The sequence below is a fragment of the Mus musculus genome, chromosome 9 (assembly GCF_000001635.26).
Source record: "Mus musculus strain C57BL/6J chromosome 9, GRCm38.p6 C57BL/6J".
Classification (NCBI taxonomy): domain Eukaryota; kingdom Metazoa; phylum Chordata; class Mammalia; order Rodentia; family Muridae; genus Mus; species Mus musculus.
In genome coordinates this window covers 114156430-114177923 of record NC_000075.6, presented here as the reverse complement: position 1 = coordinate 114177923, position 21494 = coordinate 114156430, and the positions used below count along the sequence as shown (strand labels likewise).

The window sequence follows — 21494 nt, the reverse complement described above, 5'->3', positions numbered from 1 at the left end:
CAGAGTTGCCTATATAACTCAGACTTGCCTATATAACTCAGACTTGCCTATATAACTCATACTTGCCTATAGAACTCAGAGTTGCCTATAGAACTCAGACTTGCCTATATAACTTAGAGTTGCCTATATAACTCAGACTTGCCTATAGAACTCAGAGTTGCCTATATAACTCAGACTTGCCTGTATAACTCAGACTTGCCTGTATAACTCAGACTTGCCTGTATAACTCAGACTTGCCTGTATAACTCAGACTTGCCTGTATAACTCAGAGTTGCCTGTATAACTCAGACTTGCCTGTATAACTCAGAGTTGCCTGTATAACTCAGACTTGCCTGTATAACTCAGAGTTGCCTGTATAACTCAGACTTGCCTGTATAACTCAGAGTTGCCTGTATAACTCAGACTTGCCTGTATAACTCAGAGTTGCCTGTATAACTCAGACTTGCCTGTATAGCTCAGAGTTGCCTGTATAACTCAGAGTTGCCTGTATAACTCAGAGTTGCCTGTATAACTCAGACTTGCCTATATAACTCAGAGTTGCCTGTATAACTCAGACTTGCCTGTATAACTCAGAGTTGCCTATATAACTCAGAGTTGCCTATATAACTCAGAGTTGCCTATATAACTCAGACTTGCCTATATAACTCAGACTTGCCTATATAACTCAGAGTTGCCTATATAACTCGGACTTGCCTATATAACTCAGACTTGCCTATATAACTCAGACTTGCCTATATAACTCAGAGTTGCCTATATAACTCAGACTTGCCTATATAACTCAGAGTTGCCTATATAACTCAGAGTTGCCTATATAACTCAGAGTTGCCTATATAACTCAGAGTTGCCTATATGACTCAGACTTGCCTATATAACTCAGACTTGCCTATATAACTCAGAGTTGCCTATATAACTCAGAGTTGCCTATATAACTCAGAGTTGCCTATATAACTCAGACTTGCCTATATAACTCAGACTTGCCTATATAACTCAGACTTGCCTATATAACTCAGAGTTGCCTATATAACTCAGACTTGCCTATATAACTCAGAGTTGCCTATATAACTCAGACTTGCCTGTATAACTCAGACTTGCCTGTATAACTCAGACTTGCCTGTATAACTCAGAGTTGCCTGTATAACTCAGACTTGCCTGTATAACTCAGAGTTGCCTGTATAACTCAGAGTTGCCTGTATAACTCAGAGTTGCCTATATAACTCAGAGTTCCTGTATAACTCAGAGTTGCCTGTATAACTCAGAGTTGCCTGTATAACTCAGACTTGCCTGTATAACTCAGAGTTGCCTGTATAACTCAGAGTTGCCTGTATAACTCAGACTTGCCTGTATAACTCAGACTTGCCTGTATAACTCAGACTTGCCTGTATAACTCAGAGTTGCCTATATAACTCAGACTTGCCTATATAACTCAGAGTTACCTGTATAACTCAGACTTGCCTGTATAACTCAGAGTTGCCTGTATAACTCAGAGTTGCCTGTATAACTCAGACTTGCCTGTATAACTCAGAGTTGCCTGTATAACTCAGAGTTGCCTGTATAACTCAGACTTGCCTGTATAACTCAGACTTGCCTGTATAACTCAGACTTGCCTGTATAACTCAGAGTTGCCTATATAACTCAGAGTTGCCTATATAAATCAGAGTTGCCTATATAACTCAGAGTTGCCTATATAACTCAGAGTTGCCTATATAACTCAGACTTGCCTATATAACGCAGAGTTGCCTATATAACTCAGACTTGCCTATATAACTCAGAGTTGCCTATATACCTCAGACTTGCCTATATAACTCAGAGTTGCCTATATAACTCAGACTTGCCTATATAACTCAGAGTTGCCTATATAACTCAGAGTTGCCTATATAACTCAGAGTTGCCTATATAACTCAGACTTGCCTATATAACTCAGAGTTGCCTATATAACTCAGACTTGCCTATATAACTCAGAGTTGCCTATATACCTCAGACTTGCCTATATAACTCAGAGTTGCCTATATAACTCAGACTTGCCTGTATAACTCAGACTTGCCAATATAACTCAGACTTGCCTGTATAACTCAGACTTGCCTGTATAACTCAGACTTGCCTGTATAACTCAGAGTTGCCTATATAACTCAGAGTTGCCTATATAACTCAGAGTTGCCTATATAACTCAGAGTTGCCTATATAACTCAGACTTGCCTATATAACGCAGAGTTGCCTATATAACTCAGACTTGCCTATATAACTCAGAGTTGCCTATATACCTCAGACTTGCCTATATAACTCAGAGTTGCCTATATAACTCAGAGTGGCCTATATAACTCAGAGTGGCCTATATAACTCAGAGTGGCCTATATAACTCAGAGTTGCCTATATAACTCAGACTTGCCTATATAACTCAGAGTTGCCTATATAACTCAGACTTGCCTATATAACTCAGAGTTGCCTATATAACTCAGACTTGCCTGTATAACTCAGACTTGCCTGTATAACTCAGACTTGCCTGTATAACTCAGACTTGCCTATATAACTCAGAGTTGCCTATATAACTCAGAGTGGCCTATATAACTCAGAGTGGCCTATATAACTCAGAGTGGCCTATATAACTCAGAGTTGCCTATATAACTCAGACTTGCCTATATAACTCAGACTTGCCTATATACCTCAGACTTGCCTATATAACTCAGAGTTGCCTATATAACTCAGACTTGCCTGTATAACTCAGACTTGCCTGTATAACTCAGACTTGCCTGTATAACTCAGACTTGCCTGTATAACTCAGACTTGCCTGTATAACTCAGAGTTGCCTATATAACTCAGAGTTGCCTATATAACTCAGACTTGCCTATATAACTCAGAGTTGCCTATATAACTCAGACTTGCCTATATAACGCAGAGTTGCCTATATAACTCAGACTTGCCTATATAACTCAGAGTTGCCTATATACCTCAGACTTGCCTATATAACTCAGAGTTGCCTATATAACTCAGAGTGGCCTATATAACTCAGAGTGGCCTATATAACTCAGAGTGGCCTATATAACTCAGACTTGCCTATATAACTCAGAGTGGCCTATATAACTCAGACTTGCCTATATAACTCAGACTTGCCTATATAACTCAGAGTTGCCTATATAACTCAGACTTGCCTATATAACTCAGACTTGCCTATTTAACTCAGAGTTGCCTATATAACTCAGACTTGCCTATATAACTCAGAGTTGCCTATATAACTCAGACTTGCCTATATAACTCAGAGTTGCCTATATAACTCAGACTTGCCTATATAACTCAGAGTTGCCTATATAACTCAGAGTTGCCTATATAACTCAGACTTGCCTATATAACTCAGAGTTGCCTATATAACTCAGAGTTGCCTATATAACTCATACTTGCCTATAGAACTCAGAGTTGCCTATATAACTCAGAGTTGCCTATATAACTCAGACTTGCCTATATAACTCAGAGTTGCCTATATAACTCAGAGTTGCCTATATAACTCAGAGTTGCCTATATAACTCAGAGTTGCCTATATAACTCAGACTTGCCTATATAACTCAGAGTTGCCTATATAACTCAGAGTTGCCTATATAACTCAGACTTGCCTATATAACTCAGAGTTGCCTATATAACTCAGACTTGCCTATATAACTCAGAGTTGCCTATATAACTCAGAGTTGCCTATATAACTCAGACTTGCCTATATAACTCAGAGTTGCCTATATAACTCAGAGTTGCCTATATAACTCAGACTTGCCTATATAACTCAGAGTTGCCTATATAACTCAGAGTTGCCTATATAACTCAGACTTGCCTATATAACTCAGAGTTGCCTATATAACTCAGAGTTGCCTATATAACTCAGACTTGCCTATATAACTCAGAGTTGCCTATATAACTCAGAGTTGCCTATATAACTCAGAGTTGCCTATATAACTCAGAGTTGCCTATATAACTCAGACTTGCCTATATAACTCAGAGTTGCCTATATAACTCAGAGTTGCCTATATAACTCAGACTTGCCTATATAACTCAGAGTTGCCTATATAACTCAGACTTGCCTATATAACTCAGAGTTGCCTATATAACTCAGAGTTGCCTATATAACTCAGACTTGCCTATATAACTCAGAGTTGCCTATATAACTCAGAGTTGCCTATATAACTCAGACTTGCCTATAGAACTCAGAGTTGCCTATATAACTTAGAGTTGCCTATATAACTCAGACTTGCCTATATAACTCAGAGTTGCCTATATAACTCAGAGTTGCCTATATAACTCAGACTTGCCTATATAACTCAGACTTGCCTATATAACTCAGAGTTGCCTATATAACTCAGAGTTGCCTATATAACTCATACTTGCCTATAGAACTCAGAGTTGCCTATATAACTTAGAGTTGCCTATATAACTCAGACTTGCCTATATAACTCAGAGTTGCCTATATAACTCATACTTGCCTATAGAACTCAGAGTTGCCTATATAACTCAGACTTGCCTGTATAACTCAGACTTGCCTGTATAACTCAGACTTGCCTGTATAACTCAGAGTTGCCTGTATAACTCAGACTTGCCTGTATAACTCAGAGTTGCCTGTATAACTCAGACTTGCCTGTATAACTCAGAGTTGCCTGTATAACTCAGACTTGCCTGTATAACTCAGAGTTGCCTGTATAACTCAGACTTGCCTGTATAACTCAGAGTTGCCTGTATAACTCAGACTTGCCTGTATAACTCAGAGTTGCCTGTATAACTCAGAGTTGCCTGTATAACTCAGACTTGCCTGTATAACTCAGACTTGCCTGTATAACTCAGAGTTGCCTGTATAACTCAGAGTTGCCTAAATAACTCAGAGTTGCCAATATAACTCAGACTTGCCTATATAACTCAGAGTTGCCTATATAACTCAGAGTTGCCTATATAACTCAGACTTGCCTATATAACTCAGACTTGCCTATATAACTCAGAGTTGCCTATATAACTCAGACTTGCCTATATAACTCAGACTTGCCTATATAACTCAGAGTTGCCTATATAACTCAGACTTGCCTATATAACTCAGACTTGCCTATATAACTCATACTTGCCTATAGAACTCAGAGTTGCCTATATAACTCAGAGTTGCCTATATAACTCAGACTTGCCTATATAACTCATACTTGCCTATAGAACTCAGAGTTGCCTATATAACTCAGAGTTGCCTATATAACTCAGACTTGCCTATATAACTCAGACTTGCCTATAGAACTCAGACTTTCCTATAGAACTCAGAGTTGCCTATATAACTCAGACTTGCCTGTATAACTCAGACTTGCCTGTATAACTCAGACTTGCCTGTATAACTCAGAGTTGCCTGTATAACTCAGACTTGCCTATATAACTCAGAGTTGCCTGTATAACTCAGACTTGCCTGTATAACTCAGAGTTGCCTGTATAACTCAGACTTGCCTGTATAACTCAGACTTGCCTGTATAACTCAGACTTGCCTGTATAACTCAGAGTTGCCTGTATAACTCAGAGTTGCCTATATAACTCAGAGTTGCCTATATAACTCAGACTTGCTTATATAACTCAGACTTGCCTATATAACTCAGAGTTGCCTATATAACTCAGACTTGCCTATATAACTCAGACTTGCCTGTATAACTCAGAGTTGCCTGTATAACTCAGAGTTGCCTGTATAACTCAGAGTTGCCTATATAACTCAGACTTTCTATATAACTCAGAGTTGCCTATATAACTCAGACTTGCCTATATAACTCAGAGTTGCCTATATAACTCAGACTTGCCTATATAACTCAGACTTGCCTATATAACTCAGACTTGCCTATATAACTCAGACTTGCCTATATAACTCAGAGTTGCCTATATAACTCAGAGTTGCCTATATAACTCAGACTTGCCTATATAACTCAGAGTTGCTTATATAACTCAGAGTTGCCTATATAACTCAGAGTTGCCTATATAACTCAGACTTGCCTATATAACTCAGAGTTGCCTATATAATTCAGACTTGCCTATATAACTCAGACTTGCCTGTATAACTCAGAGTTGCCTGTATAACTCAGAGTTGCCTGTATAACTCAGACCTGCCTGTATAACTCAGAGTTGCCTGTATAACTCAGAGTTGCCTGTATAACTCAGAGTTGCCTATATTACTCAGAGTTGCCTATAACGTTGCACTGAGTGCTCAGACTCAACAGGCAGCATGAAGACTGACCACCGGTGATACAAGTAATATTGGAACTCAAATTTGAGCTTAGATTTAAAGAAGTATATATAACAAAAGGACTGATCCATCACTGCTCAATAACCAAGGGCTGACTGGAGTTCTTAGTAGACATTGCCCATAAATTGTCCATGACATTGCTCTTTGAGATCCTGTTAATGTTGTCTAGTCTGGTGAGCCTTTTCACCAGTTCTAACTGTAATGAGCCATTTCTATTGTAAGTCCAGTTATCAAACACACTCAACCTATTTATTTTAATGTAGTGTCTTCCTGCACTCAAACTCTCTGATCTGATCGAGCATGTGGACTTTCTCATCTACTATACTTGTGAATGTCTTCAGGGAGATAAAGAGCACTGCCCAGGCTTCTGCTGACTGCTGGTGCTTGTCAGTGCATGTATCTCACTAGGTGTGCTTACTGGAGACAGATGCTAGGAAGCTGGAACACTCGCACAGGGATTGCTGAACCCTTAATGGAGTATTCCTTAAGCTCTATGGCTACAGAGGCTGATGAGTTACCTCTACACTTTGGGTTATGATTCTACTGAAAGCTGCACAAAGAAATAAATCTGGTGCCCATTGGTATGGCGAGGTTAAAGCACATTTTTGTAGGTAAAATGTGTATCTTCCTTTTTTAATTGACAAATTTGTCACTGGGAGGTGGATTGTATAACGGGGATAACTGTCCGGGGGAAAAACCTATGTCGTCACTGCCTGGTGCATAGAACCCACCCCCTCCCAAACTAAAGGCATTCCAGTTGAAAGCAGTTACTGTAGACACAGGGCCATGACTGGGTACTCCAGGTATCCCCCTTTTAACTCCCAATTTTCATCCCAATAGAAATCTTATATCACTGTAGTGTACCAGACAAAAGACAGCTAGTATTTCTACAATTCTTATCTAAAATGTGTCCTGAGAAAGAAATTGCATAATACATACATTTAAATCCTTTGGGTTCCACCTGTAATTAAAAGGAAAGAAAACACTTTGAGGCTCATGAGAAAACATGCTGAGCTTTGTCTGCATAGTTCTTTGGTTTATACTTGTGACCCAGCACAGTGTAAAGTACAATAGGAAAAAAACATAAAAAGGGCTTGTATAATACTTTATGTGATGATGTCACAGAAAACCCAGGCTATGCACTTTGTGGCAAAAACTAATATGTTGCAGGCTTATGTTGACTCAACGTATGATCAGAGCACCTTTGGTTGGCAGACCACCTTAATAATCTGTTTTGTGAGATTAATTCCTCTATGGGGGCTCCAATTATTTGCCTGAATGCTCATGTTTGAAATGTATTACACCCTCAGCATTCAAATATCCATTGCAGGAAGCTTCCCACTACATAGTTTTGGGGAATGACTCAAACTCATTCTGGATGACAGACTCAAGAAACAAGTAGGAGCGGACCCCTAAGGAAAAGCACACATTCTTATAGATGGTATGCCTGATAACTTTTAAATAACTATTATACACCATTTGTCTAATGAGGAACTTTTTATTCAGATAAAAAGGTTTCTGTGCACAAACTATGTTGCCCGACACTGAAAGTTTTATGCTCTAATCAGACAGGAACAAGCTCATAAAACTCTATTTCTTCTTCTTCCCTAAGCTAAAGATCAGCAAAGTAACTTTTCTATCTTATAGAAAGAACGGCCTTCTTACCATTGTCACAGACTGTGATGTATGGTCTTTGCTCAGTGGTGAAGCTGCAGTGGCATTCTCTGCTAAGACGAGGGGGACAGACATTGACAGTCAGCTCATGGTACTGCTTACTACTTAGGCAGCATCTTTGCTTGGTGAGGATAAAAGTACAAGGACTTAGCACATGTGACTAGACCTAATGAACAGGATGGCTGGGCTGCTGCTGAACTGCTTTCCCTTGAACGTAAATTAAAGTAAAGAAAGACAGGGAGAGGTATGAGTAACAGAATTGTCCCATTTCCTGATAGGAGGAACCCAAATCAGCATAAAATAACTGGTCTTTGACATGTAAGATGAAACACAAGTCTTCACATGTATTCCATTTGGAGGGACCACTGTGCCTCAGTTTGCCTGTGGAGGTCAGAGGACAAACTGTGGGTTCCTAAATCTGTACATGGAAAAGATAACCTCTACATGTCAAAATGCTCAGGTAACATTTTGGAAGATGAGTGGAAAGATTCTAAGAGATGGCAGGACAGGATAGATGCTGCTAGATAGTGTCTTCTAGACATGAAAGGGATGATAAACACATGAAATATTAATACAGTTGCTCAAACAGGGCCTGCATCATGCCAGCATCTATTGACTGACCACCTTGGATCAAGAGCTATGCCTAATCAGTGATGAGACAGAGAGAGAGAGAGAGAGAGAGAGAGAGAGTGAGAGAGAGAGAGAGAGAGAATATGGAATATGAATCAGTTTTCTCTAGGGATGAACCTCCCTCATAGCTTGATTTCAAATAGCAGCACTAAACATGTATACGTAAGAGCAACATTAAATAAACACAAGTGTTTATGTAGCAATGATATTTATCATTGAAGAGGTCATATATTTGAAGGGAGAACATGGGATATGTTGGACTGGGGAGAAGGGGGGTAGAATTATATAAATAAAGTAGTCACATTAAATTCTCTAAGTGTAAATTGAAACAATCTTGCTTTTCCATGTCTCCCCACTTCCTTCCTTCAATCAAGGTGTAGATGCTGGACCTAGACTAGAAGTCTGCAAAACCCAGAATTTTCCATTTTTTGGCCCTGACTCTGATGGGGTTACAGGTGTATACAGAAATGCCCCACTCTTGGGGTGTGTGTGTGTGTGTGTGTGTGTGTGCTGGGGATTCAAACTAGTAGTTCACAGCTAGTGTTCACAGCAAGTGTTCTTACCCATGGCGCCATCTGCACAGTCTGTTGTTTTCTGTACACAACTATTTTAAAGTGGAGACTTGTATTATATGAAATTATCCCTCAAAGGTAAAGAATGATACGGTCTTGGAAAGTGTGACTAAAAAGAGGTAAATTGTAATAATTTGTCATATATGGTGCACATTTTATAGAAGTACATAGCAAAATTGATAATCTATGTCTTTTATGTGTTTATAAACATACAGTTTTCTGGCCTTTATAACATTTCTTCGTTGTGATGTTTATATCTGCACCCACCCCACCCCCTTTTTGGACAAGTTGTAATGTGACTCTGCCACAAACTTCCATTTACATAACTTCCCTGTGTAAATGATCTGTAAGCTTATATTACACTGAAAAATAAAATATTACTTCTTTACGTTGTTTCCTCCATGGTATTTTATAACAACTGCAAAAATTATTTAGATAGGGCACAACACAATTGAAATGTACTGCTAGTCACTGAACTTGAAATCCTGGGTGTTTGGTAGTATCACGGTAGTCTGGGGAAAACTGTGTACAAGCAACACGATGGCAAGTAAAGCAGAGCACCCCAGGCACCATGAGCAGTGTGCACCGGTAAGTAGAAAAGTACACAAACCTCTCCTTTCCCCATCCTTACAGATATTGTCCCCACACTCTCATCTCCAAACACAGGTGTAACCTGACCATTTCTGGGATCTTTGCCACTTGATTAAGATGAGGCATTCTGGTACCTGGTTTGATTTCAACCCTCAATCATGGGTCACTGGACCTATACCAGGTCACTCTTTAGAAAGATCTGCTACAATCAATTTACATCACTCTCATAGGAGAGAAAGCACTAGAGGGCAAGTCACCAAATCCTGTCTCTACAGGGAAAAAGCTCCCGACTCAGGCAAGATGTGCTTCAGCTTTGAACTGGTTCATGCTATTGAATGAGAGACCAAAAACTGAATGCATTTTTAAACTCTGTGGTTGTATTTCAATTAAAGACATAGATATATCAGCATTGTTTCCATAGGAAAAAAAGCCTTAAACTTTTCTATACATTGACATATGAGACAAAAAAATTATCAACCAGTATAGATAATTAGAATTCACACAGTACCTTTATCATGCCTGACATTTGTTTTAGGCGAAGGAATGTTACAGACTTGTGGTCCACAAACCTCTGGAGGGGCCATAGCTTGCTTCTCTTCAACTCTTTTTAATAGTGCAGAAACTAGGAATACATTAAAAAGATGAAGTTTTGTCACCTTTTGGTAGAAAACTCAAGCAAACTAACAACTACTGAGTATTTGTGCCTTTGATCTGACTGCTTGTTCCAGGTACAGTCATCAGAGTGAGACTGGTGCTTCAGGAGGATCACTGCATGTCATGTACAAGGAGTTAGGCATTGAATGGACATCACAGGAATCCTAGATAAAGCCTAAATATAGATGGATATGGAAACACAGAAGGAAGAGCCACACGACTGAGCATGCTGTGTGAGTGTGCTGCCCAATGGGCATCACTCTAACCCTTCTTAGAGCCACAAGCACACAGCCACACCCATGCAATGCCTTCAGCCACCAACTGTTCACTACAACACAAAGACTTCCTTCTTAGTTGGTGGAGAAGGACTTCCCATGAGACTCACTAGGCTAGAACAGATCAATCTCTTTAGTGTACACTATAGGAGAAACCACAGGCATTGCTGGAGTGCCCTGTGATGTCTGTGACAGGCCAGAAGACCTCAGCTGCATAGGAGTAACTGCGCCTGGACTCAGGAATGCATTCATTCCAGAACATTGTACAACACTTGTTTACTCTTCATTCTTATCAACTGTATCTCACAGGCAATGTATGGCATTGCCTTAGTGGGATGTAGGGGACGTAAGAAGCTGTGAGGCCCTCTGACTTTTCACCCAAGGTTACAATGATAGCTGCATTCATGCATCAGTGGCCATCTTCCCTGACAGATACAACTGAAGGTATAATCTACCTTTCAACCCAAAAGAAGTTGTGGGATTCCTTGATCAGTGAACAGGGTCTTCCTCTACCATCCTCACACTGTGACCTGCCTCTCAGTGACTGAGTCTGGTCACTGAGGAACAGAATCGGGAGGGCACCAAAGCCTGCAGAGCCCCACTGATGACTCAGACTCCGAGTCAGTGCAACCCCGTTCTCACATGAAGGTGTGCAAATGGGAGCTTCTTTATCTGGTCACACCTAGATAAACCCTCAACTGGAGGAGACTGGAAAGGCAGCTTGGTGTCATTGTAGGTGACAAATGTCCCTTCATACAGTGTGGGGCTCCCATTGTCAGAATCTGTGGTCTGCCTAGAAGTGTATGGGATTTCTACCTCTCATGCTTGTGGATGCATGTGTGCAGGCAGATGGAGAGCAATGTCCCGGCTCTGCCCACTGAGGTAGTCAAGGCAGAGTCTGGGATCTCTGTGATTTTGACCTACTGAAGGAAGATGCTTGGAATATAGGCATCACTAAGTCCTTGCTCCAGAAAGTGTCTGTTGATTGCATGGAGAGCCTCATCATTCACCTCATAGAGAACACCATAAAGAAATGAATGCACCACATGTCATGAACTTTCAACTCATATTTTGTAGGTAAAATGTGTATCTTATTATGGTAATTCAATAGCTTCTCACTAGAGATTGGAGTGGATAATCTGGATGACTATCTTGGACAAAAACAGATTTAGATGCAACCTGGTATACACCATTCCAAACTAACTACAGGGATCATAGATGGATCCAGTGAGTCTACACAAATGACTTTAGCCTTTTTTTTTTGACTTAGGAAACTACCATTTTTAAAACCAAAGTCAAAGTTCTTCTCAAGAGGTAACTTATAGTGTTACATTCATGTATCAGTTTACCCAAAATTGACACATTTGTTTCTAAAATGTGTCTTAAGAGACTTGGCAATACATACTGCGTCTCTGTTTTCTTTCTTCCACCTGAAATTTAAAGGAGAGAAAAAGAGTATGCAGTGCAGGTCATGCCAGTTTCTGTTTGCATGGGTCTTTGAAAAGCATATCAACATGTTCTTAATAACAATCAGCATAGGTAAGTATCTTTAAGTGACAGATTATGTATTAGTATATTCTGTGATGGTATCACAGAAGACTGGAATTTTCTAGTTGTGCCAATCCCACTTTTCCTATTTCAAAGGCCACATTATCTACCACTAACTGTTTGTCCTCTGCCCAGTGTTCTGTAAGTCAAACTGCAACATGCTTGAGCAGCTTTAGAAGTCAGCCGCGGAATTAATCCCTTCTGCAATATGGTCTCTATTATTTATAGTAATGCTTATGTGTTAAGTCTTACCATTTAGCATTCCCACCTGGACATATGAAGCTTCCTCCACACTGACTTTTGTGGGACATACTGCATGTAAAAAAGGGAACCTGACATGCTTGTCAACTTCTAAATGAAATTTATACATTTCCCAAAAGAGGAACATTTTTCTCCAAAGTGAAAGATCCCATCACACAGCCTGTGACACTTGACACTGGGTGCTTTGGTGCTCTGCTCAGTCAGGACCAGGCTACTACAATCCCACTTTTCCCTTGCTTAAGCTAAGTCTCTCAAGACCCAAGATAAGCCTGCTCAATGTTGTTGTTAAAATGGGATTTTGACTGAAGAATAAGATCACTAAAGTAACATTTCTCTCTTAAAGAAAGGCCGTCTTACCGACTCCATAGTCTCATTATTCTCCGGTATGTCTAAGAGGACAGAAAGTGACAGTCAGCTCATGGAACTGCTTAAAACTTATGCAGCATCCTTGCTTGGTATGGGTAAAAGTGTGAGCAAATGAAGGTAACTAGACCTAATGAGCAAGTTGCTTGGGTTTCTGCTAGCTTGTCTTCCCTTGAAGGCACATTAAAGAAAGACCTAGAGAGATATGAGTAACAGAAATGCTACATTTCAAGACAGGGGGAACCCAAAGTAACATAATATTCCATCTTTGATTGTGTATTATTAAATTAAGTTTTCACACATATTTTGTTTGGTGGGACACTTTTGCATTTCAGAGAACAACTTGTAGATCCCTTTCTCCTCATTTGTCATATATGTTCCGGAGATTTCAATTTCAGGTCATTGGGCATGGGAGAGGCATCCATTTTCTTGGAAAGGATGACTCTTCTTCCTAAGTGTAACCTAGGATACTCACATTACCCTAGGCATCTCTGACCATCCATTCAGACCAGGTAGATTTAGAGACAGAGAGAGTCTACAGACTTGGGCTGTCTTTTTAGCTCTCATCTAGAACCCTTACCCCATCTCTCTTCTCAGTTTCAGATCCAGGTAGTAGCCAGATCCATTTGCTTTTTGGACTCGTCTGAGACAGGATTGTTACCACATGTCTCTGTATCCACAAATTCCTCAAGAGCCAGGTTGGATCTGCTCTTTCTGCTATTTCTCTTGGTAAATCTGACTCTATTCCCTCTGTCCCTGCTGCCTTCCCCCAGACCCAGGCCAGGGATAGCAGTGATATATGCATTCTGAATTACTGAAGCTAACCTACAGCCTTCAACCAAGTGTATAAAATAGAAAAAGTAAAAGTATCCCTATTGTAAGGTGATGTTTTATGTAAGTATAGATTTCCAAAACCCCAACAAAAATAAGCAACATTATCAATAAAGTGCTAGAATACAAATTCAACTTTAAAAATCAGAAAACTTTCTATATACCAATACAAAGCAAGCTAAAAAGAGATCAAGGAAACATTCATATTCATGGTAGCCTCCAAAATTAAATATTTAGAAGTAAATTTAAAAAGGGAAGTGAAAGATCTCTACAGCGAAAACATTATATCCCTGAAGGAGACACTAGAAAGTGGAATCCCCATTATGCTCTTGGATTGGTAGAATTAACAATGATCATCTTAACAAAGAAATTCCAATAGTCAATGCAATGAAATTCAAAATCCATGTGACCTTCTTCACAAAATTACAAAAGTCCTAAAATCTCATGTGGAAGCACAAACGGATCCAGAGTAGCCAAAGCCATCCTGTGCAAGTGACCATGTTGGAGCGATTAACATCCCAGATATGATGTTCTATTGCAGTTTTAGTAACAAAGATAGCATAGTCATGGCACAACATAGATATGTATATCAACAACACAGAAGACTCATGCACACAATTAAAACTTTTTATTCTTGGTCATTATTCTAAATAAGCATATCCAGCATCTTCAACTAATGGTGAGGGGAAAGCAAAGAAAGTGGGGAAAACACATGTTTAGTCATGAAATCAGACCTTTGTCTATTACTCTGCCGCAAATCAACTCTAAATGGATCAAAGGCCTAAAAGTGAAATCTTAAAAGCTGAAACAGTCGAATAAACACAGAGGCAGCACCCAAAGGCTTTCTGAATAGGGCTTCATTTACTCAGTAATTAAGGCCGAAATGGACAAATAAAACTCATAAAACAACAAAAAGGTCTGTATAACAACAACAAAAATCAGCCCTGAAGATGAAAATAGGATAGAAAGAGTCTTTGCCAGCTGCATCTCTAATACAGCATTCATATCTAGAATATAAAAAAAAGACTATAAAAAGAAAGTGCTGAGTATAAAAATGATCTAATCAACAGATATGACAAAGATGATAAGGCCATGAAATCTCAACCGTATAGTTGCTTAAATAGGACCAGCATCAAGACAACCTCTATTGATATGCCACTGTATAACAAGAGCTACAGGTAATCAATGATTAGAGAGAATCAGTTATCTCCAGGAGTGGACCCCTCACAGATTATCTAATCCCAAACTAACAGCACTAAACACACACATGCACATATATAAGAGTAACATTAAATGGATTTATCCTTATGTAACAACAGTTATAATAGAAGAGGTAATATATTTGAAGGGAGAATATGGGATGAGTTGGACTGGAGAGGAGGAATAGAATGATGTAAAGTGGACCCAGAATACTCAGCACCAGTATGTTCTACTTTGTCCCTTTTGTACTTTCTTACCTGGATTATAGCTCTGACTGTATCCCTGGAGACCTGCAGGCACCTGGGGCAACCAGGTGAAATCCTCATGCCTGAATTCCCTGACCACAGGGCTCTCCAGCAAGCTCAGCAGCCATAAGGTCTGCCCCATCCCCTCTGTGCTCCATCTACCTTTCCAATTCCTACCTGCAATCCCAGAGGCTTGTAGCCATCAGGAACCATAAGTTCTGACTGTATCCCTGTAGGCCTGCTGTCACTCAGACAATCAGAGGCTTGACGCCATCAGAGATGACCAGCTCTGTCAGCGTCCTAGGAGACCTAGTGCCATCTTGGCCAACCAGCTCTATCTGCTACCCCAGAAGCCTACTGTCATCAGGGTCTATTAGGCCTAACAAAACAATGGATAACAAAACTAAAGGTCAGCTTAAGACAAGAACAACAAAAAATAAACAAAAAACAAACACAAACCAACAACAACAAAAAACATTCTGGATAGATGGCTCAGAGGTTTAGAGTACTGGCTGCTCTTCTGAAGGTCCTGAGTTCAAATACCAGCAACCACATGGTGGCTCACAACCATGCACAATAAGATCTGACACCGTCTTCTGCAGTGTCTGAAGACAGTTACAGTGTACTTACAAATAATAAATAAATAAATCTTTAAACAAAACAAACAAACAAAAAAAAAAAAACAAAAAAGGGCAATATGGCACCACTAAAACCCAGCAATGCTACTAAGTAAGCTATGAATATCCTAACACACTTGTAACACAAGAAAAATCTAGTCTAATGAAGATGGTAGAGGCATTTAAAGAGGAAACAAATCCCTTGAAGAAATACAGGAAAATACAACCAAACACAGAGTCTTTTAAGGAGGAAAGGAATAAATATAAAGAAATACAGGAAAATGTAATCAAAGATGAAATTAATAAAACTGGTCTAGAACTGAAAATGGAAATAGAAACAATAAAGAAAACACAACTTAGGCAATCCTGAAACAAGAACTATAGATGCAAGTATCACCAACAGACTACAAGAGTTGGAAAAGAGAGTCTCAGGCTTAGAAGATATGATAGAAGGAATTAATACATTGGTCAAAGAAAATGCTTAATCTAAAAAGATTGTGAATTGAAACATCCAAAGAATTTGGGACTCTATGAATAATAGGAATAGAAAAAGGAGAAGATTCACAGCTCAAAATCCCAGAAAATATTGTCAACAAAATCATACATACTTCCCAAACCTAAAGAAAGAGACGATTATGAGTGTACCAAGAACTTGCAGAATGCCAAATAGATTGGACCAGAAAAGAAAATCCTCCTGCCACACAATAATCAAAACACTAAAAGTACAGAACAAAGAAAGAATATTGAAAACTGCAAAAGAAAAGGGCCATATAAAAAGGCAGACTTATCAAAATCACACCTAACTTCTCAACAGAGAATCTAAAAGCCAGAGGGCCTGGGAAAATGACTGGCAGACACTAAGACCAAAAATCTCATCCCAGAACACTATACCCAGCTAAACTTTCAATCACCATAAATGGATAAAACAGAATATAGTATAACAAAACCAAATTTAATCAGTTTCGTTCCACTAATCTAAACCTTCAGAAGACACTAGAAGTAAAAGTCTAATACAAGGAGGGTAACTATACCACAGAAATAAATCATCACACCAGCAAAATCAAAAAAAGAAACACATACACAGACACACACACATAGCCACCAGCAACATTAAAATGATAGGAATTAACAGTCAGCATTCATTAATATTTCACAACATGAATGTGCTCAATTCCTCATTAAAAAGAAACAGGCTAACAGAGTGGATGCCTAAATATTATTCACCATTCTGCTTTATACAAGAAACACACCTCAGCAACAAATATAGATATTACCTCTGCATAAAGGGCTAGAAGAAAGTTTTCCAAGCAAACAGACACAAGAAACGAGTAGCCTTTCTTATATCTAATAAAATAATCTTTAACTAAAAGTTTATTTTAGATGAATATTGATGCAAAAATGCCCCTTCATGTTAAAAGACTTGGAGAGATCAGAGGTACAAGGGGCATACCTAGACACATAGAGGGCAATATACAACAAGCCACAACTAACATCAAAATAAATGGGAAGAAATTTAAAGCAATTACACTAAAATTAGGCACAAGACAAGGCTGTTCACTCTCCCAATGTCTTCAATATAGTCCTTGAAGCCCCAGCTAGAGCAATAAGACAACTAAAACAGATCAGGAGAATACAAATTGGAAAAGAAGTCAAAGAATTGCTAATTGTAGATGATATGATAGTATACATAAATGACTCCAAAAATTCTACCAGAGAACTCCTATAGCTGATAAACTCCTTGAGCAAAGTGGCAGGGTGCAACTAAAAAATTCAGTATCTCTCCTTTGTACAAATTAAAAGAAAACAAGTTAAGAAAGAAATCAAAGAAACAACACTTCCTAATAGCCACAAATAATATAAAATATTTTGGTGTAGCTCTAACCAACCAAGTAAAAGACCTTTATGACAAGAACTTCACGTCTCTGAAGAAAGAAGTTGAGGAAGATATCAAAAGACAGAAAGATCTCCCATGCTCATGGATCACTAGGGTAAACATAGTGGAAATAGCCATCTCACCAAAAGCAATCTACAGATTCAATGCAATTCCCATTAAAATTCCAACACAACTCTTTACAGACCTTGAAAGAACACCTCTCATCTTCATATGGAACAACAGAACTCCAGGATAGCTAAAACCCTAATGTACAATAAAAGACTTATGAAGGTATCACAATTCCTGATTTTAAGTTGTACTAGAGATCAGTAAAAATGAAAACTTCTAATAGGCCTGCCTTTATATTTTGCTGAAAGGACTCTGATATAGCTGTCTCTTGTGAAGCTATGCCAGTGCCTGGCAAACACAGAAGAGGATGCTCACAGTCAGCTATTGGATGGAACACAGGGCCCCCAATGGAGTAGCTAGAGAAAGTACCCAAGGAACTAAAGGGGTCTGCAACCCTATAGGTTGAACAACAATATGAACTAACCAGTACCCTCAGAGCTCATGTCTCTAGCTGCATATGTAGCAGACAATGGCCTAGACAGCCATCAGTGGAAAAAGAGGGCCCTTGGTCTTGCAAACTTTATATGCCTCAGTACAGGGGAACACCAGTTCCAAGACGGGGAAGTGGGGGGGGGTAGGGGAGTAGCGGTGAGGGTATAGGGGACTTTGGGGATAGCATTTGAAATGTAAATGAATAAAATACCTAATGAAAAAATATTTTTAAAAAATTGAAAACTTCATGGTATTGGTATAGAAACAGACAAATTCATCAATGGAATGGAATGGAAAACCCTGAAATAAACTTATAATACCTACTGACAATTTTTGACAAAGAAACCAAGACCATACAGTGGAAAAGAGTGAACATCTTCAAAAAATGGTGCTGGACTACCTGGATATATGCATGTAGAAAAATGCAAGTAGATCCATATTTATCTCCCTGCACAAAACTCAAGTTCAAGTGGATCAAAGACCTCAACATAAAATAATATACACCAAATCTAATAGAAGAGAAAGAGGGAAATAGTCTTGAATGCATTAGCACAGGAGAGAATTTCCTCAACAGAACACTGACAGTTCAACCACTAATACCAACATTTAATAAATGGGACTTCATGAAACTGAAAAGCTTCTGTAAGTCAAAGAATACCATCAGTAGGACAAAACAGCAGCATACAGAATGGGAAAAGATTTTCACTAACTCTATATCTGACAGTGGGCTAATATGCAAAATATGTAAAGAACTCAAGAAGTTATATATGAATAAACCAAATAACCCAATTATAAATTAGGTACAAAGGTAAACAGAGAACCCTTAACCTCTAGTCGCCATGAAACACATAAAGAATGTGTTCAATGTCCCTATTCATGAGGGAAATGAAAATTAAAATAGCTCTGAGATTACACTTTATACCCATAAGAAGGGTTAAGATCAAATTTCCAACTGGTAGCAGATGCTGGTGAGCATGTGGAACAAGGGAAACGTTCTTCAATTGCTAGTGAGAGTGCAAACTTATGCAACCATTCTGGAAATCAATTTGGCAGTTTCTCACAAGACTGGGATTAGTTCTACCTCAAGACCCAGCTATACTGTAACTCCTGGGCATATATTCAAAGGAGCTCCCCTATCCCACAAGGGCATTTGCTGAACTATGTTCATAGCAGCTTTATTTGAAATAACCAGAAACTGGAAACAACCTAGATGTTTCTCAACTGAAAATGGACACAGAAACTGAGGTATATCTACACAATGGAATATTACTCAGCCATTAAAAACAAAGACATCGTGAACTTCTCATGCAAATAGATAGAACTACTATCATGTTCAGTGAGGTAACGCAGACTCAAAAGGACATGCATGGTATGTACTCAGTTATAAGTGGATATTAGCCATAAACTACAGGATAGCCATGTACTAATAAATACACAGACCCTAAGAAGCTAAATAACAAAGAGGGCATAAGTGAGGATCTTTGAATTTCATTCAGAAGGTAGATAAAATAATCATTGGAGGTGGATGAAGGGAGGAAACTGTGTAGGAGGGAGATAGGGAGGGGAGCAAGGTGTAGGATTAGGTGTAGGCAGAGCAAAGGCTGAGAGAGTGAGCAGTAATAGGTAGTAGACAGGGAAGTGGTACATTGTAGGGGAAGGTTGCCTAATTGTTTATTGGGTCAATAAAGATGGCAGAAGCTAATTGCTGGGTGAAGAAGGATAAGGCGATTTCCAAGCCAGACAGGAAGAGGAGGGGGGCGGTGAGAGGATTGGGAGTCGCACTAGGTGGTGGGATGGATAGGAAGCTTTGGACAGTAGGTCTCTCGGGGCACTGTTGGATTTTAGCCTCCACAGACTCAGAAGGATGGGGCAGGATATTCTTTGCCCAGCCCTTGAGTTATCTGGTAGGGTTTAAAATAAAAGTCTGTTGTGTTTTCCTTCCACGGGGCTGGGTGAGATGGCCATTGCAGGCAACAGGCAGGGAACAAACAGACTAAATTGGTTGGTGAAGCTAGCCTTGGGAGCTGGGTGAGCTGGCCGTTTCTGGCACCAGTCAAGGAGGAATGGGCAGCACTTTCAGCAATAAAGGTGTCTGTTCTCAGAGGATAGCCGGGATCTCTAGAAGCATTAGTTACTGTGGGAGCTGACTAGGTGTCAGAAGAGCATCTACTAGTCCCAGAGCCTAGCTGGATCAAGCTTGCATTTTTAAAATTAGGTGCAACAGTGCAACTCTAGGTGGTGTCAGAGACCTGAGATGTGGTTTGGGGGAGGCTCCAGGAAGTCTATGAAGGTGACCCTAGCTGAGACTCCTAGCAGTGGAGCATAGGGAGAATAAAGTGGCTACCTCCTGTAGCCAGGTTGGACTCCCAGTGAAGGGATAAAGACACCAATCTATCCCCAAAATATTCAACCTAAGGTTTGTCCTACCAACAAGAAATACAGGGACAAAGATGGAGCAGAGACTGAAGGAATATCCAACCAATAACTGGACCAACTTGAGACCCTCCCCATAGGCAAACACCAATCCCTGACACTATTAATGATACTTTGTAATATTTGTAGACAGGACTCTAGCAAACTGTTCTCTGAGAGGCTCCATCCAGCAGCTGACTGAAGCAGAGACCCATAGCCAAATATTAGACAGAACTCAGGAAGTCTTGTGGGAACGATCTTGGAAAGTTGGAGAAAGAATTGAGAGACCCAGAGGGGATACAGACTCAACAAGAAAGCCAAGAGAGTCAACTAACCTAGGCCCTTGGGGGCTCCCCAAGACTGAACCATGAACCAAAGAGCAAGCTCAGGCTGGACTTAGGACCCTGCATATATATAGCATATGTGCAGCTTAGTCTTTGTGTGAGCACCCCAAGAATTGGATTGAGTGTTGTCCATGACTGTTGCCTGATATTGATCCTGTTCCCCTAACTGGCCTATGTTGTTTGGCCACAGTGGGAGACAATATGCCTGTCTAGTCCTGCAGTGACTTGATGTGCCACAGTGTGTTGGCACTGGAAAGGGGGGGCTCCCTTTTCTCAGAGTGGAAGGGGGGTTTGCAGAGAGGAGCTGTATGAAGGGATGACTGGTAGCAGGGTTGTTGTGGTCAGGATGTGAATTGAATAAATTAATTAATGGGAAAAATGTAATCATATTCAATCCTCAAAGAATTAAAGAAGTAAATTAAAACAACTCTTGCTCTTAGTTTTCAACCAAGGTCTCGTCACTGAAGCTGGATGAAGGTTTGGAGGCAACAAGCTCCCAAATTCTCCTTTCTCTGCAACTGCTTATGCTGAGATATGGATGCACATGGCAATGCCTGGTATTTAGTTGTGCCCTAGGTTTCCAAAACAAATTACTAATGTGTGTAAAGCAAGTGTTTCAA

General features: G+C 39.6%; 1 protein-coding gene across 5 annotated transcripts in view; it reads right to left on the bottom strand.

Moving 5' to 3' along the window:
* Positions 1-21494, bottom strand: part of Gm29825 (predicted gene, 29825) — a 74777-nt gene that overhangs the window by 14719 nt on the left and 38564 nt on the right. For 3 of the 5 annotated variants that reach the window (XM_006512409.3, XM_006512408.3, NM_001378688.1), the window contains 5 exons: positions 12786-12817; positions 12025-12049; positions 10199-10312; positions 7889-7950; positions 7163-7184 (listed from right to left, as the gene is read on the bottom strand). In XM_006512409.3, coding sequence (XP_006512472.1) covers positions 7163-7184; positions 7889-7950; positions 10199-10312; positions 12025-12049; positions 12786-12817 — 255 coding nt within the window. The remainder of the gene's footprint in view (positions 1-7162; positions 7185-7888; positions 7951-10198; positions 10313-12024; positions 12050-12785; positions 12818-21494) is intronic. The other 2 variants (XM_030244769.1, NM_001378689.1) reach the window with 1 other exon arrangement.